Source organism: Gambusia affinis, linkage group LG03 (assembly GCF_019740435.1).
Source record: "Gambusia affinis linkage group LG03, SWU_Gaff_1.0, whole genome shotgun sequence".
NCBI classification, from domain to species: domain Eukaryota; kingdom Metazoa; phylum Chordata; class Actinopteri; order Cyprinodontiformes; family Poeciliidae; genus Gambusia; species Gambusia affinis.
The window spans coordinates 25,165,552-25,190,305 of NC_057870.1; the positions used below are offsets into that span (position 1 = coordinate 25,165,552).

Genomic DNA, 24,754 nt, shown 5'->3' on the forward strand with positions numbered 1-24,754 from the left:
GTTCGGGAAAAGAAAAGGGCACCTTTCTGCCAGTACATATTAATCATCAGCCACTCCTCCGTTCTGAGGAGTTAAAGCATGATGAACTGTTCATGTGCCATCAAAACAGTCAGCGACTTTCCAGACTAAGATCTCCAGAAATGTAGCAATTTAGAGCCCATTTGGAAAATTGATTCATCTCATTTTTAGCTGCTTATTGGTGCTAGCTCATCTGAGTTTGTTGCTAATCTCCAGAGGTCTAATGGTGACAAAACGTCACTTCATCACAGGGATTAACTTGGAAAACGCCAAAACAAAACCTCACCATAAATATAGAGCAGATATTTGTAGTACTCAAACATGGAAACATAAAATATCTCAGCAAACACAGATTGAAAATAACTTAAAAAATAAATGACAGTAGACACTGCCAAGAAAATGTCACTTGTTTGTCCAATATTGTAGTCTAAATATCTCAGCGTTTCACTCTCTGTTGGCAATCTGAATGTGGTCTATTAACATAACATTTCTGTAGATGATTTTACAAAAGCACTACTACAGAAAATATTTAAATTTTTTTGACAGACTGGGTTTGAATTTTTATCAGCTGTATGCCTGAATCACAAAAATAAACTGGACTAATAATTCTGTAATACAATTTTTACTTTTAGAAATAGGAAAATAAAAATGACCTTGTTTATATTCTAATCCGAGGCCTACAGTCATACCAAAATCATTCATTTTAGTGAAGGCAGGCATTCTTAATTTGTCCAATAAACAGCAGTAACCTAAAAATATATTTAATTTCTCTACATTTTAAGAAAACTGTAGTGAAATGTTTTTTAAAACCTCTTTATGAACCATGTTTTATTATAAAACAAAAGAAGTAACAATGCTTCATGGCAATGTACAAATGCAAAGTTTACACAAGTCATAAAAAATGCCTTTGCAGAATTCATTACAAGGTAATCAAAGGTCACAGATGTGGCAAAAATCTGAACCAGAGGAAGATTACTCCTCTATCACGAAACAACTGAGTACTTAAAGTCAAAGTTCAAAGAGCATTTCTGCGACAGAGGAGAATTACTCCTCCACCACAATATAACGGTAAACAGGAAGTCAGGATTTTAGCATTCTGTAGGGATTCCTTAAAGTTTTTAGTTTAGATCCAGGCATTGCACACTTATGGTCAACAGTAACATAAGTCATATTTACATTACATCAGTGTGCTGCTGGTCACTCATATGAACAAAATGCCTCTAACTAATGAGTGAATGTTAGTAAGGCAGCAAGTTTACAGGCCTTCAAGGTTTACATCAATAACACTGTTAAAGTTAATCCTCACATATCTGTCCACAAAAACAATGTGTGGCAAATAAATGATGCACAAACGAGCTCAAGATCAACAGGAGATCACAACACAACCGATCAGCTTATTCTGTGAAACTTGTCCAGTCAATCACTTTGGCTTCGAAGTTAAATTTCCATGTCCTCCTCCCCCGAGTTGTGGAGCACAGGGAAGCTGTACAGGGGTGCGCATGTCTCTGCAGGTGGACAGGAGGGGCTGCGGGGCGGGCTGGGAGGCGAACATGGAGTTGGGAGCTGCCGGCCGACCGTCTGCTGTTTACGCTGCTTCTGTAGCGAGTCCTTCAGCCTCTGGCAGAAGGGATCTTCTGGAGGACGCCACAGGACCAGCTCCATGCCTGAAGGACTCCTGGGGTCAAGAGGAAGGAGAGAGTAAAGGGAAAGAATTTGCAGCAGATGGACATTAAATAGATAATTGTTATAGTCAAACGTAAGTTTATTAAACTCCAAAAATGCTTTTATGAAGATCTCAGAAAATTCAAGAAATGCAGCTTGCTTGCTGGACCTTTCTGGGCTCCTTCACCAAAACTAAAATGGTTTTTAATTTGTGTAAATGTAAGGGGGGGAAAAAGAAATCAGTGTTTCTTCAAGTTTCAGTAAATTAGATCTATTTCCTTTTCATGACCACATGATAAAACTTAATAACTAAGATTTAACATAATTAACATCTGGTAAAATTCCACTTTAACAGTTTATATTGATTAACAATATCATTACTTTATAGACATAACATTCTTAGATTAATGCAAGGACCGATACCAATGCTGTTGTTTCTTGCGAGGGGGGAGAACCAATTAAATACACCAATTAAAGGTTTATGGAAATGAGCATGGAGCACGTACACAGACTGGGCCACAGTTTGGGGGAGAATGTCACTGATGCCACGCTGCAGGCCCTCCTTCAAACTGTCTGAGATGACCAGAACCGGCCGCCTCGGGACCGGCTCTACATCAAGATCCTCATCATCATCTTCAAGGATTATTCTGCAACACATCAGCATGATAGTGAACAAATACAGTCACACGAGGTAGTCATGTGCTGAACCCAACAGAAAAATTACCACAACTGATTAGTGAAACAAAGCCCCTCTGTTTGAAAAAAATGGAGTGAACTGAAGGACTCAGTGGGAAATATGTATATTACCAAGGTGGAAGTAAAAGTAAGTGAAAAATCACCCAAAGTTTGGTCTTTGGTCTGAAGGTCTGACAGTGGATTTTGCATGAATGCACAAGCGTTAGTGGTTTGATATTTCTGACTCAACTTGAGGACAAGCAGGCAGAAAGTTGCTCCACACCTGTCTTCAATCTCCTGCAGTTTCCTGTGAGCCGCTTCTATCTCCATGCAGGGGCTCTCCATCTCAGCTCGGGGCTGGACAGAAGAGGGCTGTGGCAAAGTGAGGCTCTGATGTGCTGAACATGGCTGTGGAGGAGCAATGGGGACTTGCTGTGCTGACAGAGCAGGACAGATGTTCACCAAAATATCCACTTCTGTTTCAGGCATTAACCTTCGCTTTTTGGCACTGCAACCCCTGACAAAAAAGAAAATATGTTAGAACACGCCTGTGTGGAGCCTGCATGCAGCATGAAATGTTTTACACATTCGCATTCTGTCATATTAAAATCACAACATTTGTGTATTTTCAAATGAATTTTATGAGACAGAGCAAAACAAAGTAGCTCATAGCCAGCCAAATGCAGATCGAAATGCAAAGTGGCAACTTTTACAAATTCATCAGACTTTCTCTATCCAACTTGATTTAGATCAGCTTATTAATATCAAGATGTGTAAAGCTGGCAAAATGGAAGCAGCTCAGCAAAAGATGATCCTACAAAAACGATGTCAGGACTGAAAACAAATGCAGATTGTAAATTTCAATTTTACTTCTAAAATAAAAACATTAAAAACTTCCACTTCATGAATATGTGCCACTTTATGTTGATCTATCACCTAAAATTCAAATAAGGTTAATTGATAGCAGGGTTACAATTATTATTCACAACACATTGCTCACTTACTCATCATCTAGTCTCCTGTGCTTACAAAAGCGTCTTGTTTCCCAGCTGCTGTGGAGCAGAGACAAATATGTCAAAAACAAAACATTCCTGTATGCATTCCTGGTCAACTGTTGACGCTAAACCTGAGTCAAAAACATACCAATCAGTACCATACCTGTCTGAGTTTAGTTCTCGCTGAAGGCTGTCAGAGGTACTCGGAGGTCCCAACTCAAATTCAGGCAGAGTAGTGGGGCCTGAAAATGAATACATGGCTGGTAGACACCCCAGCTCACTGGCCGAGGGAAAAGAGTGAGCATGAAGAACCAGTGGAAGGGTTGATTTGAGGCAGGTGGTTATAAGAAGTGTTTATCTGAAAGATCAGAACTGATGCTAATTAGATCAGCTTGAAAAAAAAAATGCATTTTTCTACAACGTACGCACGTAGTAGCTGTCACCAACATGCCACTATGAAATTTATTTCTTGTATCTGGTTGGGGTATTATTTATCTAAACAATGCATGGTAATAAAATTCTCATTGAGATGACTGATATTTTTGCACAAGTTCAGAAAAACACAAGTTAAAGCACTGACCTGTGAACCTGCCTTGCCCCCTCGCCGTTTGTTGCTGTCGATGTTTAGCTAGGTCCTCTCCGCACAGTTCGGGGTTTCTCTGTTTAATGCGGTCATTAGCAGACAATAACAGCATCTGCGGACGCAAGGTGATATGACCCGATAAAATAATTAAACCTCGGCTAAGTAGAAATGGCTCACAGACCACACGCCTTATTGTGTGCGGTGCGTGTGAAAGGCTTTGAAAGTAGGACGGGTCAACCTGACGTCGAATGAAAAAAACACTTACGCTGGAAGACTCGTCAAGGTTCTAGAAAGAGCGTAAGCTACGCACGAGGCACAGGTGAATTATGGGTAACGTAGTTATGCCACATTCTACACAGATTCTTTTTCGTCAACACAATCCGTTACATCAGTAAGTTAGCATAAACAGCTCTGCGTGAAGTGAACCAGTAATTCTATCTAATTGTTTTTTCATTATTAAAAGGTTCTGATTTTCAAAGTTTTCAAAGTGATGCTCTCCCAACACTAACTTTGATTGGCATAACCTCACAAGCGCCTCGAATTCCAACCAATCACAATCATCTAAATGTTTCATATCGTTTTCCAACTTCCGGTTGTATTGTTGTTTAAAGATACGATGAACTCTTCAACTTTTTCAAAGTTGTGTCATCAGAGATGATGGGTCATGTGAGACCGAAGTGTTATAAGCATGTGTCTCTCTGTTTTTCTCCCACTCAGCTCTGACTTTTCGCATTGGATACTCAGGAGGTAATGAGCTACTATTTACAGCTATGTTGTTAAAGTTGACAGCAAAACCATTGCGACTTTACTGCTATAACAATGTCTTACTATTTTAGGTAGCAGCAGTGTTGTGTCTAAATCTAGCTAATATTTCCAGATTATACTATTCTAATAGTGTGAAATGCTTCAATGTCATGTGAATGTTTATGTTGTTATTTAATTTTTCTAATTTGTTTTCTTTTTGGACAGCCAGAATGTTGGCTTTAGTAATTATTACCGGACTGCTAGCTTTTGCCTCTAGCAAGCCGTGTGGTAAGTAGCTTTTAAAAACATATTTGTATCTTGAAAACAGTCAACACTTTTTAAAACTACTTGAATTGTGATGCAACCAAGTCTGGAAATTCTCAGATTTTGCAATCTTCGAAATTTTGACTCTTCGATCTCGCCCAGTTGGCAGAAAGCCTTTGAACATTTTAGACTTAAGGATAAAAACCTAAAATTAAAATCGAAACAAAAACGTTTCAGAAAATATTTATCTAGTATATAAAGAAATCAAAGTAATTTTGAGTGTTCTTTTTAAGCGTAGGGATGGGGTTAGCATTAAAATGAAAGTAGGATTTTATAGATATTTTTTCTTATTTATTTTACTTAGTTGAACAAGCACAGTCAATGTGAATAGTAACCTTTTGAGACTAATGCCATCCATTCGATGTCTTCCTCTTATGAGACAATAAGCAGCCTGCAGGTTGAAGAGAGTAGGCCAGACATCTTTCCTCATAACACTCTCCAGTTCATACTGGGTGATCTTGAAGGTGTACCCAGGGCAGAGGAGACTTTTAGCCCCTCTGGTAAGTTCTTGCTCTGCCTTGGGGTCTCTCCCCATTGTGATGTGCCTTTACAAATTTCCAAAATGAGGCACCCTGAAGGTATCCTGGTCAGATCCCCACACCATCTTAAATGGCTCCTGTTTTTTGAGTTCCCCTGATGGCTTATGGAGCTCCTTACCTGAATCCGTTGTACAGGAGAAGTTTATTTTAGTGGCTTGCACCTAGGATCTCATCCATTCAACCATGATGTTTATCTCATGATCATATGTCAGAGATAAATTATTGACCAACCAGTATGGAGAGCATTGCTTTTTTTGCGGAGCTCTTTATTGACATTTACAGATCGATGTTTATCAATATTTATTTGGTGTTTATCTTTTACTATATGAAGATAAAAATTAAAACATCATAACCATATTTTAGAGCAAGAATGATGCACCTGCAGGCAGCTCCACCAAAACTAAACAAATCTGTAGAATGATGACCCTTTTGAAAACAATCACAAGCAGCAGAGTAGATATGTGTTTTATTTTGTCCTCATCCAATTTCTTAACTTGTATTGAGTTTATCTGGGTAGAGGGATTCTATAATTTTCTCTTAATCTTAACTGCTGATGCAGCTTCTTGGGGTTTCGCAATGCTTCGAAAGTTCTTGTTGATGTCAGCAACAACACAGAAACATCCCTGTAAGTTGTTTTTTTTTGTTTGTTTTTTTTTTTTTGTTTTTTTTTTTTGCGAAATTTGTTCCAGATACTGCAGCAGGATCCAATTCTGAGCTGCTCTTGACACTCAGCGGGAATCTCCTTCGTTCTCTGGAAAGCCCGGAAGGACTTCCCAATCCCAGTGTGCACCTGGCTCTTCGACTGTCTCATCATCACAACCAAGCCAAGGAGACAGATCACCTCAGCAAACTGAAAAATGAACTTCATAATGACATTCAAAGGTATTTTTCCATGTTTCATAACAGTTCATTGACGTTCTATGTGAAATTATGAACATCCATTATTTTTAACTTTGTCTTCAGCTCACTCTCAAATGACCAGGCCGTGACTGGCATCATGGCGCTGTATAGTCTTGCCCTGAAGTCCTCCTGCTATGACCTCAACACCATCAGCTTCACTGCAAATGACAACAGTGAGACACTGCTGACACACCTGAAGAGGCAGATGGAGCAGGAGAAAGAGCACATCGCCTGTAAGATTTTCCTTCACAGGTTCAGTTTTTTTCCAAAACGTTAGCAGAAACTTGTTTTACTGTCTTGTGACATGAGCTCAGAGTTCACTGCTGTGAATTGTCTCTCAGAAAGAAAACTATTTCTGAAAATGCTGAACAGCAAAAATCAAACAGTTAAAGGTATAGCTATCATAACATTATCCAAGAATAGAGCAATTATTAACTGATTCAAGCTCAGTAGGACACCAAAATGCCAAAATTGCATAATTATTTTCTAACTTTAGTAAAGATTTATGTTATTTAGTTTGTTTTTTTTCTTTCGTCTTGCAGTCAGCCACCGCCCTTTGACCAACTATTACCAATACAGCCTGGGTGTGCTTGCTCTCTGTGTGAATGGCATAAGGGTCAACAACCATGTCAGCCACAAGCTCATCAAAGCAGCAGAAAATGAACAATTCAAACATGAAGAAACCAACAGTATTGGTGAGTAAAAGGGTTGTTGAAAATCTTTGGACTGTAAAGTGGATTAAATTGCACAGTTTTCGATTTGTAAAATAAAATAGTTGTGACTAGTAATTTAAAAACAGCATTGATGATGTACTATTCAAATAATAAACTGTTTCGATCTAGAGAACATTTGGAAAGCAGTTTAGGCAAATCTTATCAAGTCGAGAAGTGACGCGCTCATGGAGTCCTGTATTAAAAACTATTAGTTCAAGACTCTGCAGACTATGCAACTGAATTATTGCACTTTTTTTCTAAAAAGAATTGTTTTTCAGCTGAAATATATAAGATGATTGCAACAAAATGTATGGAAACAGTTTAGCTTTTTTCACATCTTAATATCTGGTATTGTAACAACATATTGAATACATGCAGACCAGGTGTGCTTTTTTTTTTTTTTAAATCTCTGTTTTGTAATTCAACATTTTTGTCCCTCCTAGATACCTATGCTATGGCTGCAATGGCCCTTCAGTGTGTGAAGGACTCTGGGTCATATGCACACAATGCAGAGAAGCTGGATTTAACTCTCAACAGGATCAAGCAGAAGCTTCTGGACTCTCGTAGATCTGACGGTCATATTGGCAATGAGTTCAGCACGGGTCTGGCAGTTCAAGTAAGAAGTTATTTGTTTTCTGTCCTCAGCACTTTTCCTTGTTTCTGCATCAAACCTTAAAAATCACTCGTGCTTGATTTACTGACATTCAAGGCTTTACTGGCAATGGGCAGTGAGGTTGGAGATTGTTCTGCCTCCATGGAGGCCATGAGAACAGCAGCCAGAAGCAACACCTACCTCAACCCCATGGCTATTTCTCAGACTCTGCCGGCGCTCCAGAGGAAAACCTACCTGTCAGTAAAAACTCTGGACTGCCTCAGTGAGGATGGTGTGTGCAGGATTGCTTCCAGCTTTTTTTTTTTTTTGTCTCTTTGATCAAGATTGTTTCCTATTTCACATGTTGTTTTCTATTTGCAGACACACTGGTGCTGGAGCCTGTAGACCCTGCTGTGGTTTTACCAAGTGAGACCAAAGTGAATGTGATAATGGAAGTGATGACTGCTAGCGGAGCTGCAGCTGCATACTCTGTGGACGTGCCAAAGGGCAGCTCCCTGCTGGAAGCCCTGGAGCTGCTTGAGAGGAAGAATGTTGGCTTCACGTAAGTTGATTTAATGAGCCGCAGCAAGTCACTTTCTGTCAAACGTACTGAAGTGAGTAAAATCTGATCCTGCTTGGCAGATTTCAGAAGGAATCCAGTCTGTGGGGTCCATTCTTAAGCGTTGTAAATGGAGAGCAGGCCAGACAAAGCGACCGCAGATACTGGCACCTTTCTTCTGATGGCACGGCTCTCATTGAGGGTAAAGATACACACACTTGTTGCAGTGACATTCAGCAATATTAATTACTGTAGTAAATTCTCTGAAGCTAAATAATCAAAATACCGAATTTTCTCAGGTGTTGGCGACTTCAAGATCAACGCTACTCAAAAGATCACCATCAAAAACACAAGTTACTGATAATGTTGCTCTAATGACTATGACTTACAAATTTTTTACCTTCAAATGTTTTCTGGCACTATTTTGATCTGTGATTTTAGCTAAATTGTCTTTTGCTATCATTTATTTGTGCATTCACAAATGGCTTGCATAAAACTGTAATTTGGGACTTCTCTGATAGTTTTTAATGCAAATGCTTTTATTACAGTAGTAAAAATGTTTTGTTTTTTTTAGAATGAATATTCACTAGTTTGTTTCATTAAATGGCTTTTAAATCTTGCTTATGTTCTTTAAACAAAATAAAGTTGTGGTGACATATTAAAGAATATGCAGTTACAAGAATTTTGTGAACAAGTGTCAATCTGCCATAACTATTCACAGATTATCTGTTTTGTTCAACTCAAAACATACATTTTTGCCCATTCTTCTTGATGTATAGCCAAAGCTTCAGTCTTACTGGTTGAAGAAATTTTTTACCACAGGTTTACAATTGTATTTAGGTCTTAAGAGAGTCCATAATTTCCTAAACTCAGAATATTGTTGTATAAACAGTCTGCCACTTTATGTAGCTAGACATGGTTTGGTAGATTTGCCTACTCTTTTGAAATTTAGATGATGGACTGAACAAAGCTGAGATGTCTAATTCTAGGAATATATATATAAGTTATAACCTAATTTAACTTTACTTCTTCATTTTCTTCCTGACTGGTTTGCTGTGTTAGATGACGTCTGAAGGTAAATTACACTGTTTTTTAGAGGTATCACAATAAAGGTGAAGAATACAAATGAATGCAACATTTATAGATAATTAGTACAAAAACTCATTTGGAGAAAGTCAGCTAACCATTTTGGACACGTCACTAGAAACTTTCCGTATTGAATTTAAATGAATACATTTTCAATTATATTTGAATGCATAAAGATGTCATTCTCCCTGTGCAACATCACTTCTGACATTTAGTTTTTACACTGACATAAAATCAAGAAATACGCATTTAGCGTCTAGGAAATAACATAGTTGTTGAAAGGCTTTTATTGTGAAAGTGAATGATGTTTTGCCGGAAGTGCGTCTAGTTGCTAAAGCTACGCTGGTATCAAGTGGCACATGTTACAAAATTCAACTCAGAATTGTGCTGACGAGGACAGACTTATGCGAGACTGAAATTTGACTTTTATAATTGAAATAAAGTATATTTTACAAGCGTAGAAAGACGTTTTAATTTGCTCCGATAGTTGATGTTACATTAGAATGTTTTGGGTAGAGCTAGCTTTCATGAGCTTATCTCGTGGTAATGTTTTTGTTGATAAGTAAGAGACAGGACAACTTCGGAAAAGTGTTTGCTATCATCTAAAAATTAAAGTGCATATCCCGATGGCTGCCCTGCACCGACTCCTTCTGTTACACCGGGTTTCTGAAATCCAGAAACAGCGGGCAGGTCTGACGCTGCTCAGGAGGTTTGCATCCACATCGTGGAAAGCACCCAACAGCTCATTTCTTAGAGGAAGGACAACTATCTGCAGTTATATGGATAAAAATATATGGGATTCTAGTATTTCTTGCTCTAAAAACTACTCTAGTTCATCTATGGATGGTGCATCGCGAGTGAAGAGAGTTTCTATCGAGGGGAACGTCGGTAAGATCACTGGATCTTTGAGTTGTATAACTACAGAGAGCCTGTTGTGATTGGGAAAAACTAGTAAATATAAAATAAGTAATTGTAAAGATCTTTATACAGTGGCATACCACAGTATGATTTTATAGATCACACTTTTGCGTGGCAAAAGTCTCCTTCAGAGACAATCATCTGTGAAAGTGCTGCCGGGATTACACAACTCAGAATAATCAATTTGTCCTGCACTGCAAAAATAAAAAATAAAAAAACACTGAATCCAAATTTACACCACCCTTTTCGGTTTTTATTTGTAAAACAATTTGAAGAGCAATTTGTGCATTTCCTGTTTTCTATTTTGCAATTATGCTCTACTCTTGGGCTATCATAAAACCCCAATAAATTTTATTTCTAGGTTTGTGGTTGGTTGAGAAAAACTAAAAAGCTCAAGATGTATGGATATTTTTGCAAGACTGTATTTCTGATTCAAGTGAGTAAACAGAAACTATCATATTATCCTGGTGAAGAAATTAGCATGGTTTAATGTGTACAGGTGATGTGAAGTTTAAAGAATTGCACATTGGGAAGACTGCATAATGCTTCTATGTCATGTGCTTTTCCCCTACCAGCTGTTGGAAAGTCAACCTTTGCAAAACTCCTGCAGTCAGTTTCTACGGACTGGGAGGTGGTGCAAGAGCCTGTCAGTAGATGGCAAAACATTGACATCAAGACGTCAAAGGTGAAATAATTTTTCTCCCAGACACTATTTGACCATTTGGTATGACAAAGAGAAAGATAAGACTAAATTATCCCCATTTATTTACCAGGAAATAGATGCTTCACCCCAAGCAAAAGTCAACAACTTGCTGGAGATGATGTACCAGGACCCTCAGCGCTGGTCCTACACATTTCAAACATATTCCTGTGTGAGCCGAATGAGGATACAGCTTCAGCCCCCCCCTGCTCGACTCCTCAACGCAAAGGAAACCCCTGTCCAGGTGTATGAGCGCTCGATCTACAGTGACAGGTGAAACATTTTATATCAAGATGTCCGTGTCTGTTCTTAAAGCATCAGTCCTTTTAAATAAACTGTGGTTCCCAGAGTTCTCAGACATAAGTACACATTCTGGATTTCAAGTATTGTGTTTGATTTAATTTTAGTGAATTCAGAGTGAGATCCACCTATGTAGCTTTATTCTGCTTACTTAAAACTAACCTTAAATCTTCTCTGTCAGATACATCTTTGCTCTGAACATGTTTGAACTGGGCTGCATCAACGCCACTGAATGGGTGATCTATCAGGACTGGCACTCCCTGATGGTGGAACAGTTTGGACACCGGGTGGAGCTGGAGGGCATCATCTACCTCAGAGCCTCACCCAAGGTATGGATGTAAGATTCTTTTTTTTTTCTTATTGCTCTGAATTCAATACCTTGCAAAGAAATCGCAAGCCACTTTGCTTCTCTCAGATGTGCATGGAGCGTCTCAAGTCACGGGGAAGACCTGAGGAGGAGGGAGTAAAGCTGGACTACTTGGAGACGCTGCATAGGCAGCATGAGAAGTGGCTGGTAGAGAAGAGTACTGAGTAAGAAACACATCCTGTGTCTGCAGCAAATAAATACATTTGCGGTAAATCAAAATTGCACCTTCATTCTTCTGTGTATTTCACATAGTACAATATGTTAAAGGTAGTCTGGTCTTTACCAAGTTTAAAGATATTTAAAGGGACAATATTATGGAAAATAATTTTTTGGAGCTTTACCTTATGTTGTTTGTTTCTCCCTGGAGTGTTGCTTTGATTTTTTTTTCTTGTATGTTTGAGAAATTGTTTAATCTCCCGGGGCAACCCTCCCAGCTGTGCAAAACTCCTGGATGGATCTAGCTCCTCCTTTGATGCACAGCTCCTCTTCAGAGCTGCAGTTTCAAATCTTCCAGTCTTACAGAACAGTCTTCCTCTGCCATGGTATCATGGCATTTTCTGTTGTTTCTGATCGTGTCACTAAGCTAACCGTGTTGTGATTGAACTAATTTTAGAGCTCTGTAAAAGACAGCTGATTTTTATTTTCTCAAAACACGCTTTCGTCTCACCATGAATGTAACATAAATTGAGTATTTTAGTTTTCCAGTAGTAATTACTGTAAGAGCAGATGGCAGTCTGTATTGTGTGGTATTTGAAGCCTTTAATGTATGTCTGACACAACTTTGTTCTTTTTAACCTTAGGATACACTTCGAGAAGTTGAAAAAGATCCCTGTGTTGCAGCTCGATGCCAGTGTGGCATTTAATAGTGATCCTAAAGTGCAGAAACTGTTTATTGCAAAGGTAAGTTTCCGACTTTTCTATCTTGTGGCTGCTGTACCTATGTGAGCCACATGGGGTCTCTAATGCGCTTTGTCTTATAAATTTGCTAAAGTTTATATTTTAATGGAATTTATGATGTGTACGTGTTTTTAATCCTCCGTGATCCTAAATAACCTTTTCACATTGACAGGTGAAGGACTTCTTTAAAACTTTGTGAGAAGATGCACCTGAACAGTTGCTAACAGAGGGAAACAAAAGACATCAAGATAACACAAAAGAGCACTGTACCACCATTTTTACAATGCACACAGTTTGTCTTTCAATGAATGTTTCACTTCTGATGATTCTGTTACATTTTTTTAAATTAAAGTTCCAGTTGTTTGTTAGTTCTCACAACACTGTTTTCCAACCAGAATTCTTGAACTGTATAAATACTCATCTGTTAAAATATTTATTTTTCCAAACAATAAATGCAGATGAATGCAGCAGTTTTTATACCAAGTAATAATTATAAGCTGAAGAATGACTGTGAAAAGTGCCACAAAGTGTTTAGTGAGGATCTGTATGTGTGGATTTCTTATACATTGTTGATTAAATAAAAATGTTTTTTTAATTGCCAGGGATCTGTTTATTCTTTGTGTTTTTCTGAGCATCTTTACGCAATGCCTTAAAAAACTATTCATACCCTTTGAACTTTGGCAAAGAAAATGACAAATGCAAAAAATAATTATTTTTAAATGATAATTTCACTTATTAATGGAAGAAAACAAACCTGGCCCTCTGTGAAAAAAGTAAACACTTAAATTTAAAATAAGTCATAAACTATAATTTTGGAAATGCTGAGTTCAATTTCATTTTCCATACCCAGACATAATTATTACCAGACCTGCATAAATATGAAGTAATTTCCATGCAATCTTTCTAATAAGGCTGAACTTGACTAAAACATCTTAAGAAACGTCACATCATGGCCTGATCTAAAACAATAATCAAGTACAGATGAATAACTTGCTTGTTTCGGAGAATCAAAAAATGTTGCTTTCTTCTGGAAGGAGAATGTAGTCAAATCATTACCCTGATGTCAAGATTTATTTTTAGCTGTGTAGCAGAATAAAGATTAAAAGAACATCAGCTAGTTCAACTCTGAATGGTTCATCAAAACCAAAGTGAACTTTCTGGAGAGGCCCAGCCCCGATTTAACTTTAATTGAAATGCTTTAACTGGCACATTGGAAATGCAACAATTAGTAATTAAAATATGTTCCAAGTACATTCACAATAAGACAAAACTAACTTCCAAGCAACTTTTTTCAGCAGGAGCTTGTTTTAAGTAAAGAATACCTTAATATTGATTAAAAAGTACTTGATAAAAGTGAAATAATCTGCCAGTGGAACTAGGACAGCTCAGTGTAATGTTTGAAATCTGTTGTTTGCTCTTACTTTTATTTAGTGAGAGGTATCTGAGTAAAAGGGAGTAGATGTGAAATTTTTCAGATTGTTTGTTATTAAACTTAGCTTTTTGTTGATCAGTCACATAAAATCATAACACACTGATGTTCTTGGTTGTAAGGTGATTCGGTTTTGAGAGGTTAAAGAGTAATGGACACGTTTGCAAGTCATTGTAAAAAAGGTGTCAGTAATATCAGTGTTTAATTGTTAATATAACATGTTTTGCATTTAAAAGTTAGTTTGACAGGACAATGACCTTGGCTAAAAGCAGCTACTCTCTGGCCCTCTGATGTGCTCTGATGATCAGAGGAGCCATTAAGATGCCTGCAGTGGTCAGGGGTCATCAAAGGGCAGCTGTCCGTTATAAAAGGCCAGTCTACAGCTCCATCTGCACTCAACATCATTTGTGCCCTGGAGCAGCTGGAGGAAGGACAGATTGAGGCAGATCTTTGTGAGTTTCAGCTAAAATGGAGAGCAGAGTCCTGGCTGTCTTCTGCACGCTTTCTCTCTGCTCCTTTGGAGCAGTCATCTCGACGCGGACGCGTAGACATCACACACACCTGGAGAACGGTTCAGCTCACAGAAACATGTCAACTAATCATCGCAGCAGATATCCTTTGTACATGATGCAGCTGTACCGCTCTTTCAGTGCTGCCGACTCCATCGCCTCACTGACTGTCAACACCTTTAGAGCGCCAAGGGACCAGCTGTCAGCTTACAGCTCTGATTCTGTCCTGAGTCTAGTGGCCAAAGGTTGGTAAACTTTTTTTGTTCAAACATTCAGGATTGTTACACCTTGACTGTTAGTTTCTGTCATCCAGCAGCTCCTTGGCTGTTTATCTGTGTTATCAGACCCTCCCTTTTTACAACTCAGCAAGTGTCAAAATGCTTATTGGACTTTAAAGGCTGGCTCTGTTTTATATGGGGCGGTTGTATATTAGCCCTCAGACGGCCTTGTGCAGGGGGGTCCAATACACATCCTGCCCCGTTTCCCCTCTCACTTCAACGTTTTGACATCTGTCCAGCGACCTGGCCTCTCCACATTCGCTCAGACTTGGAGTGTCACACTTTGATTTCTCTTTCTCCTGGTTTTTCTTGAAGGTTGTCATCAAGTGGGCGACAGATGGATGGTCACCTTTGACATGTCTTCCATCTCCACCAGTGAGCTTGTCCAGCTAGCAGAGCTTCAGATCCGACTCCCAGCTTTCTCTGCCTCTCACCATGCCACTGTGGATTTATACCATTCCCAGAAGCACAGCTGTGACCCGGATGGGACTTCATGCCAGGAGTCACAGGAGGAGGCTGTCTTCTTGGGGAGCTTTGGCGCAACACCGAGCAGCACAAAGTCTTCCTGGAAGGTATTCAATGTGACGAATCTCTTGAAATACTGGCTTTACCAGGGAGATGCAGTGTTGAGCCAAGAGGGCTCAGGGGTGACTCAGAAAGACAGCGGGAGCGGTTATGGGGATGAAGACCTCTTGGCAAGAAGTCAAAGAAAAGCACAACATCCAACTACAAATCGGGTGATGATGGTCATCTTCTCCAAACACAACCTGCCCCAGGAATCCTCTGGAGCTTACAGTCTCATTCAAACTGTGGAAAACTCCAAGTATGTGACAGCCAACAGGGTCAAGAGTGATAGGCAAAGCCGCCGCCACAAGAGGAACCGATTGGAGGCCCTGCGAGTTACTGATGGAGCTGCACCTACCGTGGCCCCTGCAGCGGAGCAGACTCAGGGGCCTCTGTGTCGCAGGGTGGACATGTGGGTAGACTTTGACCACATTGGCTGGGATGAGTGGATTGTGCATCCGAAGCGCTACAACGCCTATCGCTGTGAGGGAGAGTGTCCCATCCCCCTAGACGAGTCCTTCAACCCCACCAACCACGCCTACATGCAGGTAAGATGATGACTACAGAGTATGGCTCCTTCTGATTCAGTTCATGTGAAATGTTCTGTTGACTTTCAGAGCCTGCTGAGACATCACAACCCAGGAAGAGTGTCCTGCCCTTCCTGTGTGCCGACACGCCTCAGCCCGTTCTCCATGCTGTACTACGAGAACGATGACCTGACCCTGCGGCACCACGAGGAGATGATTGTTGAAGAGTGCGGCTGCCACTGAAAGAATTACTGCATAAACCTGAATTGTTGTGTTTTTGTTTGCATGTAACATTAATAATCAAGTATGATAGCATTTCTTGTCATTCCCCTCTACTGAAAGCATTTCTGTGTTGAAATAAATTTCTTATCCTTTCTGGGTAAGATTTTACTATTCTATACATATTACCAGAATGTACATTTTAATAATTTGTCTATTTATAGATTGCTGTATATTTTTGTATATAAAGCATAAAAGAATATATTAAAATCTTTTATTTTGACAAATGTGTTGGATTATGTGGCTTATTCTTGATCACATGGTCTTGGAAGATATAATATATACAGAGCTAAATACAGAACCGTCTAAAAGTATAAATGAACATGTCAAACCAGCACAATCAAGTCACCTAACTGGTTATTAAAGTTAACCTATGTGTGATTTAAGATGAATATCAAACCAGCTGTTCTGTGAAGGTCTTCTAGGTCTGTTATAGAACATCAGAAAATAATGTCATGGAGACCAAGGAACACAGATGAGACAGAAAGTTGTGGAGAGGTTTAAAGCAAAGTGAAGTTATAAAACCATTCATAGCTTTGAACATCTCACAGAGACCTGATCAACCCGTCGGCTGAAGATGGGCAGAACATGGCAGTGGCACATTTGCAAACCCACAAGGATGTGGTTGTCCACCTGAACCAACATGCTAGGAAAGAACAATGGCATTGATAAGAGAAACAGACAGAAAGTCAAACACAACTCTGGAGGAGCTGTAGAGATCCACAGCTCTCTGATCTTGTGGAGAACATCTGTTAAGACAAAAATTGCTACTCACAGATGTTCTTTGAGACTGAGCTCGGCTCAAATGGACAAATCTTGGTTTCTAGATGTGCAAAGTTGGTAGAAAACCTGCAGCTGTAACTGTAGTCAAGTAGTGAATTGGAGTGTAGAATAAAAAAGCACAACACACATCAGTCCAATATACTGTCCCAATCACTTTTTCTTGACCAGTTAACAAATAATCACCCACATATTTATCACACTTTTTCTTTACTGACTCCCAACCAGCTAACAGTTTAGTATTGTTTCCTCTTTCACCTCAGCAATCCACTTCTCAAACACTTTACAGCACACCCATTACAAGTGTCATTAGCTGTCCTGCTTATCCAGGCTTCTTTTGTTGATTGTGAACAACAGGCACATGGGTTAAAACTACAGAAACCTCTCTGGATCAATGGACCAGAAAGAAGGCAGCAGTGCTTGTTTATCCAGGCAATGGGGGATGGAGAGTCAGGAAGCAGAGGTGAAACAAACAAACAAATCCTTGTGGAGGAATGGAGAGACTCAGAACCTGCATGGTGAAGGTACTGTGAAGGCGAACCTGGGAACGACTGGAACTGATCAGCAGAAACTGTTCAATCCACTTTTACCCAAGACAAGACGAGACAGAGCTCAAACTTTAGGGGTTATTCTCATTTAACTCATTCCTTCTGGGCATCTCAATGAAAAGCAATCCTTGAGAACATGCATTCATGAAGTCAACAAATATTTTAATATTAAAAATGCTTTAAAAAACAACAATTAAATACATGAGCCATATTTATGTCTCATATGTAATTATTCATAATCTTTCTGGGCTATGACAATAAAATTGCACTCCAATTTCAGTTTGTGGCTTGAAGTGTGAAGAAGTTCACAGGTGTGTAAATACTTTTGCAAGGCCCTGCATATTTTGCAGATATTTTGTGCTTTTAATCTGGCAGATGGGTGACAATAAGTGACCAGACTTTCCTGAAAATGATAGTGTAATTGGACTTTAATACCACAAAATGAGTCAAAAGTGACACCTCCCACATTTAGCCCTTCCTGACCATTTTATCCCATCATTAATACAATAGATATTTTAAATCTATCATTATAGTTTAAGTGGTTTTATGGTACACAAAACACAGGTGAATGTCAAAATAAAAATAAATCCAATAATCAAATTATTGGATTTGATTTAATCCAATCAAATCCAATAATTTGTTCTTCATTTTTAAGAATTAATGTTAGACACTAAAATATGCCAACAGGTCATAGTAAAAAAGTAAATAGAACAGTTTTAAATGCCAACTTGTTTATCCAGTTGAATTTACAGTATATGTTTGAGCAGGAGGTTAATTGTGTTTCATCCAGGATTTAGAAGTTTTCATATTAAGGAGATTGTTTAGAGTTCTGTGCAAAAATGAATCCAACAGGCTTCACCTTGAAGTGAAATGTTGAATGGAAGGTGGGAGTTTCTGCTATGTACACTTGTATATTGACCTCTCTTTATTCAGCTGAGGTTATCAGCCCCCAGCAGCTCCTTGGAGGAATTCCTCTGAAACCATTTGCGTTGAACTGGCGGCACAGGAGGTTCAGGAGCCAGCAAGTTATCCCAGTGAAATGTATATTGGCTGCACACATACTCCGATACCTAGTACAAGGACTCATGCATGTTTATCAGGCAAACATCTGCTTTTCATAGATGTGAACAAAAAAAAAAACCTTGGTGTTTAATGAAAAATTACTACAAAGAAAACAGGTTAATCGTCGTTTCCTTTATTCAAACCACAAACCGTGTGAAAATTGTTTTGTGACATCAAAAAAAAAAAAAAAAAAAAAAGACAGTTTCACATTCTTTATGTAACACTTGAGGTGGACAGCATTTGTAATATCTGAAGGCAGTATCTGAAGACAGCTGGCAGGATTATGGAACCACACTGAGCGACAAGCGCTTCTGGAATGGATGTACATTCAGAGGATTAGCTCTGTATTTCCTTCAAGTGCTCAGGTTACCCATCAATGAGGCTTTGCTGTTGTTAAGTACTTTTCAGTGGTGATTTTTTTAACTCACAAGCCACTACAGGAAGGCACACTTTCATGTTAACGAAAAATAAAAAGGAAAAATGGTCTGAGCTTTGAAGCAAACAGAAAACAGCATTGTTCTGAACAAAAGAACCAATAGAGAGTGAAACTGATGGATGCTGAAACAACATGATGATGAAGACAGCAGCTCCTGGTCATCTCTTCGTCACAATGTGTCGCAAAGCTCTGCCTAGATGTCCATTTCAAACTGTGCATCTTCACCTACATAAAACAGAAGAACAAATGTTACTCACGGAAAAAAAAAAAAAACCCCACACAAATCACCATAACAATATTCACACCCAAATAAAAATGATTTAAAAAGAAATATTGATGATTATTTTCACTTTTAGACTTGTTTGATTAGTTTCATGCATGTTCAGCCCCTTTTATGTCACTCCACAGCATTTGAACAATGTAAGTCCAGGACTTTCCATTTCTTGATTCTCAGTCAGTCTTTGGTGGATTTACTGGTATGTTTTTGGTCAATAAAGTGATGCAGCGTCCAGTTCTGTTTAAGCTTTAACATTTTCTTTTGAGCGTCATTTGTTACATGGCAAAATTCATGGATTCCATAGTGGTGAATCATCAGGTCCAGCTGCAAAAAGCCATCGGAAAAAAAATGATACTTCTACATCTATGCTTTCCTGGAATATTGTACTGGATTTCTTTAAATATATTTAATCAGGAGCAAGACATTAAACAATGTTTCATTTAAAAAGAAACCGTTGTCTTGTCTACAGGCCATCTACTCAAACACTAAGCCTAGTCCCTGGCTAGGCTTTTAAAAGTCAAAATTCAAAAGGAACAGTACATAAAAACATATTTAAAACTAACCAGAAAAATAATACTTGAATGAAAAAAATAATGCGTAAAAAGTGTTGAGCAATGGAGGTTTTAGTATTCACATATGTGCCTCTCTTTAAGCCATTCTTTCACATAAGATGTAAAAGTTCAAACACTTGGTTGATTGGGTCAAAATCTGAATGGCTTTTATTTTTTCTGCAACCAATTTGCCAGACCTGAACGGTGGCCCGGGCTACTGGTATTTATCATTTTCCAAAAATAATGGAATCACTTGAATTTGTCCAAACTGCTCACCATATGTCAAACTAACATATAACTGCATGTTATTGTGACAAAGTTGTAAAACACCTGGCAAAGAGAATATTACCAAACACTAATGATTAAGGCTAATGCTGTAAAAAAGAGAACAGCAACCATGACCTCAATGCATCTTATCTAAACTGTAGCATCCAGAGACATTTTAGTCATCATGTAATGTTTATCTGAGGTGTGAACATACCAGCATTGGTCATTTCAGGAGCAGGAATGGAGTTGTTGTTCTCGACTTCCCCATTGACAGTCTTCTCATTGGGCCCTTTGGATGGCGGAGTGGTGACCCCTGGAATGGGGGGCAACCCTCGAGGAGGGGTCCTGGCCAGTGGAGAGCTGCGGCACTCTAGCAGGAATTTTCGGTCATAGATGATCCTGGTTCCTGCCCAAATGAAAAGGAGAAGCATTACAAAAACATTAACACAAGAGAAAAAAAAAGACACCCTGTATGCGACAAGCTAACTAACTCTGTGATCCATGATTTGAAAGAAAGAAACAACCAATTAAAGATCAAACCTCAGCTACAATAGTTATTCAGAATAAGTCAAACAGACCAAAGGATATGTCTGAAACATTTTTCTTTCTAGACTAACAGAGTCTCCTAAAGCAGAGATATGTTGAAAATTTGTCAATCCATTGGGGATTTGTTATCTTCTTACAAATAGCAAGTGAAGTGTGTATTGCAACTCTAATCATCAATAGCGTGTAAAGTATATATATAAAAAAACCCCAACAACTTTAAACAGTCAAGTTTCAACACAAATTCCAGCCAAATTAGTAATTTTTCTGTAGTTTTTTTAAGCCAAATGTATGGCCAAATACAAATTTTGACTGTATGTACATAGTGTACACTGTACCCAATAAAAATTAGGGAACGACAGTTGATTTAACAGAAGTGAAAGGGAATAAAACTGCTGAGAAACAGTGAAACATGCACACACACAAACCTAATGATTAACTCTTAATATGAGTCATAGTCACCAGGATGCCAACAAGATATTTATTTCGTAAAATCAGAAATCGGAGTAAAAATAAAGAATATCATTTAAAGTTAGACTGTCTTGGATGTTATGTTACATACTGTATGAGTAAAATACCCAAAATATTCTCAGTTTATGTGACATACTTGTATACTCAGCTAAAAGTGTTGTAACACGTGAAGGCAGTTTTTTCAAACTTGAAGAGAAAATGTTTCATTTCACCAGGATTAACTAATCTGGATTATACTAAATGAAGGTTATATATTGCAGGAACTTATAAGCTTTTAATCGATCTCCAAACTCTCCACTTCAAAAACTTGGAACTACTATATAAAGCTGAACTTGGACCTCTGTTAAAAAAGTACTGCAGCAAATTGAATGAAAACCTCAGAGGCGACAGCGCCCTCTACAGATCACCTGTAAGGCGCACACACACACACATACACTGCATATCTATGGTGACAGAAGTTGCAGGGAATCTGGCCATGTGACTCAGAGAGCAGAGGTTAAATCCTAAAATAAAACTGCAGCTATTGATCAAGATCGTAGATAAAATGAAAAATTTAACTTTCAACACATCCAACTTAAAGGAAAAGCTTTGTCAGAAGCATATAGCCTCCCCTGAAAGAATAACAACAATAAAGTGTTTCAGAAAGATTTTCTTCTTTGCGTTTGTTTCTAGCGTTAGCAGCTAGCTGCAGCAGAGCCACCAGCTGACTGTAGCAGTCCTCGAGGAGTTAGCGTGAAAAACAACGCAACCAAGCTGCTCTTTAAAAGTGGTGCTTTGTGGCTGCACGCACAGGAATAGACCCTTAGGCGTATTTATATGTATAAATGTTATGTGTGCAGGCAGTACAGTCCGTACCTCCAGGAGTGGTGCTAAACAGGGTTCCTCCGGGAGTGGTGGAGTAGTCGTGGGGCATGTGGTCCGCGTTGTTGATGATCACCTTCCTGGTCGACGGGATGGCCTTGGCAGTTGTCTTCTGGCAGTCGGTGGACATTTTTGTTCAACTGTAATGAACTTAAACTAGCTAACTAAGTGACATGAACCAGTTAAGAAGTCTAGAACAAAAGCCAGGGAGAGTGGCAGAAGCTGCTGTGGCTCAACAGAATGGCTCCTTTCTGCTAAATAAATATCTACTTTTCATTAGTGCAAATCAAGAATACCGTCTGAGTTCTTCATATCACCACCGTCTCACACACACAGAAAGTGTAGAGGATCTTTGTTACAAGGCCCTCAGCACACTTTGCTTCCACATGCACACAAAACAACACACAGACAGTCAGACAGGCTGCAGGGGAAGTACTGCTAAGAAAAACAAGCAGGATTGACCTACTGCGCCCTCTGCTGGCAGATTGTGCAGGCGAAATCGCTGCAGAGAGTTGAATTCTGTCTACCAACTCCTTTCAAATACCCAGGGCCTTCTTGCTGCAAGGCAACAGCTCTACCAACTGCGCCACTGTGCAGCCATCCAAGAGGAACTCAAAATACAAAATAATGTGATGTTGCCATGCGACAGACTTGCGATCTCTCGCCCGGAACGTCAGCTGGAGATAGGCACCAGCACCCCTACCGATACCATAAGGCAGGGGTTTTCAAAGTATGAAAGGGTGAGCCCCCCTTCAAGGAGCTTAAGGCCTGCTGCCCCCGCCGTGGAGGGGGCGGAGTAACTAAGTTACTTTCCAAGTCAAGTAGTAACTAACTGCAGGAAAGTAACTAACTGCAGGATTAAGTAACTTTTTAGTTACTTTCAGCAGCTGCTAACAACAACGCTCTGCCTCCTGTGAAAATCACATTGAGCTTTGCCAATACTTAATTGTAAGTTATTTTATAATGGTAACATCAACAATGTGTCTCCACTGATAAGGTTGAACTGAAGAGGAGATTGTACAAAAAATAAAAAACATGAGTAGTTTGTGTGGTCCACTGTTGTCTGGAAAACTCTAAGAAGGATTTTAAAGCCCCCCTCCCCCCAGCCTCCAGATTCTGCGTTACGCCCTTGAGTTTGATGTCGCAGCACAGAGCTCCTCCGCAGCTCCACAGCTCAGATGGCTGCGACACTTACCGTAATATTAATAATTATAACGGTGCTAACTTGCCATTATAACTATTGCCAACTACGGACACGTTTATTCGTGGCTGTTTTCACGTTTATTGCGCTGTTCATATTGGTCTCGATGTTTGCAGTTTTCTGGAGTAGCGTGAAGCTCGGCGTCATTCAGAGGTAATACATTAACTTGACATTAACAAAGACACAGCGGGACGGATCATCCGGAAATGATGAACAGGGAGGCGGAGTAAAACTACCTTAATGACGGACAAATTCTGGGATTTATTATGAGTCTCTGCTTATTTCCAAGCCCAAATGAGCAACTTCAAAACAGGGATTAAATCTGCAAGCGACTTTAAAAAAATGAAGCCCAAAGCCGCTTATAATAATCGGACTTGGCGACAGAAACTGAAAATAGTTCCAGTTTTTCCACCAACAAAATGCGCATCTCCCTCCATTGTTTACATTTCTGTCGCATAGAGACGTCGGTCACTCGACAAGACACGTAGAGGAAATACGATTAAATAACAAAAGAAGATAGTAACGCAAAAATGATTTTGATAAGTAACTGTAGTCTACTGGATTTGAAATAGCAACGCGTTAGATTACTCGTTACTGAAAAAAGTGGTCCGACGTCAGTAACGTTACTGACATCACTGGCCAAAACATCCTCTAAGGGGGGAAACATTTCCACACCACGCACCCACAGTACCAACTTTTTCCTAAATCCACAGAGTTGATCGTGTGCGTAAAAGACGTTTCTCTCACATCAGTAGACAGCAAGCAGATAGCTTTTCCGGTTTATTTTTTTCCCCTCGCACCGCGCCTCCCCTAAAGTGCTCTGGCGCCCCCCCGGGGAGGCGCGCCTCACACTTTGAAAACCGCCGCCATAAGGGTATACAGAAAATGGATAGATGAAAATGGGATATCAAAAAAATTAAAATAAGTTTTAGATTCCACCAGATAAGTTATAGCATTAAAATCTCAAAATGTTTTTCAATCTTTTGCTAAGAAATATTGATCCTAAAATACTAACCCTTTGAAGTTCTTTGGAAACAACTGTGGACGTTTCTGCAAATAAGATATTTTACTAGAGAGCTGATCAAACATGTAAAATAAATCTCCGAAAATTAAAAGCTAATTTTAGATATTTTTAATTTCCAATATAAGATTGAAAGCAGGAAATACAAAAAAGCACGTCCTTTGTAAGGTTTTCTATGACATAATAGTATTTTAACAACAGTACATGCAGAGCAGAAAGAGAGGAGGAAGTTCAAAACATTCCTTAAAGCCATCTTATTGGGTACTGATAATATCCCTTACTCCACCCTTCTCCCTGGTTGTGTAAGGATATCATCAGATAAAGATTTAAAAGGGCATAGCAAAAGCAAATGAACTGGAATATTGGTGCTACCCAACAACTGATGGTTCATATCTAAAACATGTTAGTGTGGAATATTGTCTCTTCTGATTGCCAAAGCATTGAGGTCGAAAATTGCCCACAGCATCACCATCCACAATGATCTTCGAAGATATTTGAATGAAATGAGTTACAACCATATTTAATTTCCCTTTTGGATAGTTAAAATATTTTTTAATTTGTACATCAGACCTATTTCA

General features: G+C 39.0%; 5 protein-coding genes across 6 annotated transcripts; 3 read left to right on the forward strand and 2 right to left on the reverse strand.

The window, feature by feature from the left end:
* Nucleotides 1-540: 540 nt before the first annotated feature.
* On the reverse strand, nt 541-4,202 carry ccdc117 (coiled-coil domain containing 117). Of its 2 annotated transcripts, none has more exons than XM_044111775.1 (6): nt 3,931-4,202; nt 3,514-3,708; nt 3,360-3,407; nt 2,639-2,872; nt 2,187-2,327; nt 541-1,693 (listed from the first exon to the last, which is right to left on the reverse strand). In XM_044111775.1, exons 2-6 carry the CDS (start codon nt 3,606-3,608, stop codon nt 1,456-1,458), a joined length of 756 nt encoding a protein of 251 aa, XP_043967710.1. In that variant the 5' UTR covers nt 3,609-3,708; nt 3,931-4,202; the 3' UTR covers nt 541-1,455. The 2 variants fall into 2 exon arrangements, with proteins under 2 accessions (XP_043967710.1, XP_043967711.1); XM_044111776.1 differs by having other exon boundaries at nt 816-1,693; nt 3,360-3,404; nt 3,931-4,192.
* A 303-nt stretch (nt 4,203-4,505) lies between these two features.
* tcn2 (transcobalamin II) lies at nt 4,506-8,965 on the forward strand. The gene is made up of 10 exons (XM_044111777.1): nt 4,506-4,680; nt 4,903-4,965; nt 6,230-6,422; nt 6,504-6,673; nt 6,983-7,135; nt 7,597-7,769; nt 7,863-8,037; nt 8,127-8,307; nt 8,388-8,506; nt 8,604-8,965. Exons 2-10 carry the CDS (start codon nt 4,908-4,910, stop codon nt 8,663-8,665), a joined length of 1,284 nt encoding a protein of 427 aa, XP_043967712.1. The 5' UTR covers nt 4,506-4,680; nt 4,903-4,907; the 3' UTR covers nt 8,666-8,965.
* A 129-nt stretch (nt 8,966-9,094) lies between these two features.
* On the forward strand, nt 9,095-13,173 carry dguok (deoxyguanosine kinase). The gene is made up of 7 exons (XM_044111778.1): nt 9,095-10,278; nt 10,884-10,993; nt 11,082-11,281; nt 11,490-11,637; nt 11,724-11,839; nt 12,476-12,575; nt 12,745-13,173. Exons 1-7 carry the CDS (start codon nt 10,017-10,019, stop codon nt 12,769-12,771), a joined length of 963 nt encoding a protein of 320 aa, XP_043967713.1. The 5' UTR covers nt 9,095-10,016; the 3' UTR covers nt 12,772-13,173.
* Nucleotides 13,174-14,469: 1,296 nt separating this feature from the next.
* spaw (southpaw) lies at nt 14,470-16,122 on the forward strand. The gene is made up of 3 exons (XM_044111779.1): nt 14,470-14,755; nt 15,104-15,900; nt 15,970-16,122. Exons 1-3 carry the CDS (start codon nt 14,470-14,472, stop codon nt 16,120-16,122), a joined length of 1,236 nt encoding a protein of 411 aa, XP_043967714.1.
* Nucleotides 16,123-18,723: 2,601 nt separating this feature from the next.
* Nucleotides 18,724-22,460, reverse strand: eif4ebp1 (eukaryotic translation initiation factor 4E binding protein 1). Its single transcript, XM_044111780.1, has 3 exons — nt 21,949-22,460; nt 20,294-20,485; nt 18,724-19,209 (listed from the first exon to the last, which is right to left on the reverse strand). The coding sequence occupies exons 1-3, from the start codon at nt 22,082-22,084 to the stop codon at nt 19,178-19,180; spliced, it is 360 nt and encodes a 119-aa protein (XP_043967715.1). The 5' UTR covers nt 22,085-22,460; the 3' UTR covers nt 18,724-19,177.
* Nucleotides 22,461-24,754: the final 2,294 nt, after the last annotated feature.

Bases quoted from the DNA above. Each gene is read 5' to 3' on its own strand.
- ccdc117 (XM_044111775.1), bottom strand. From the start codon at position 3,608: ATGTATTCATTTTCAGGCCCCACTACTCTGCCTGAATTTGAGTTGGGA. The intron at 3,408-3,513 runs GTATGGTACTGA...TCTGCTCCACAG, and splicing joins CGAGAACTAAACTCAGACAG to CAGCTGGGAAACAAGACGCT. The intron at 2,328-2,638 runs GTGTGGAGCAAC...GATGTGTTGCAG, and splicing joins CTGCAGGAGATTGAAGACAG to AATAATCCTTGAAGATGATG.
- eif4ebp1 (XM_044111780.1), bottom strand. From the start codon at position 22,084: ATGTCCACCGACTGCCAGAAGACAACTGCCAAGGCCATCCCGTCGACC. The intron at 20,486-21,948 runs GTACGGACTGTA...TCATTTGGGCAG, and splicing joins GTTTAGCACCACTCCTGGAG to GAACCAGGATCATCTATGAC. The intron at 19,210-20,293 runs GTATGTTCACAC...TGTTTTATGTAG, and splicing joins TCCTGAAATGACCAATGCTG to GTGAAGATGCACAGTTTGAA.
- spaw (XM_044111779.1), top strand. From the start codon at position 14,470: ATGGAGAGCAGAGTCCTGGCTGTCTTCTGCACGCTTTCTCTCTGCTCC. The intron at 14,756-15,103 runs GTTGGTAAACTT...TTTTTCTTGAAG, and splicing joins CCTGAGTCTAGTGGCCAAAG to GTTGTCATCAAGTGGGCGAC. The intron at 15,901-15,969 runs GTAAGATGATGA...GTTGACTTTCAG, and splicing joins CCAACCACGCCTACATGCAG to AGCCTGCTGAGACATCACAA.
- tcn2 (XM_044111777.1), top strand. From the start codon at position 4,908: ATGTTGGCTTTAGTAATTATTACCGGACTGCTAGCTTTTGCCTCTAGC. The intron at 7,136-7,596 runs GTGAGTAAAAGG...TGTCCCTCCTAG, and splicing joins TGAAGAAACCAACAGTATTG to ATACCTATGCTATGGCTGCA. The intron at 7,770-7,862 runs GTAAGAAGTTAT...CTGACATTCAAG, and splicing joins GCACGGGTCTGGCAGTTCAA to GCTTTACTGGCAATGGGCAG.
- dguok (XM_044111778.1), top strand. From the start codon at position 10,017: ATGGCTGCCCTGCACCGACTCCTTCTGTTACACCGGGTTTCTGAAATC. The intron at 10,994-11,081 runs GTGAAATAATTT...TTTATTTACCAG, and splicing joins TTGACATCAAGACGTCAAAG to GAAATAGATGCTTCACCCCA. The intron at 11,840-12,475 runs GTAAGAAACACA...TTTTAACCTTAG, and splicing joins CTGGTAGAGAAGAGTACTGA to GATACACTTCGAGAAGTTGA.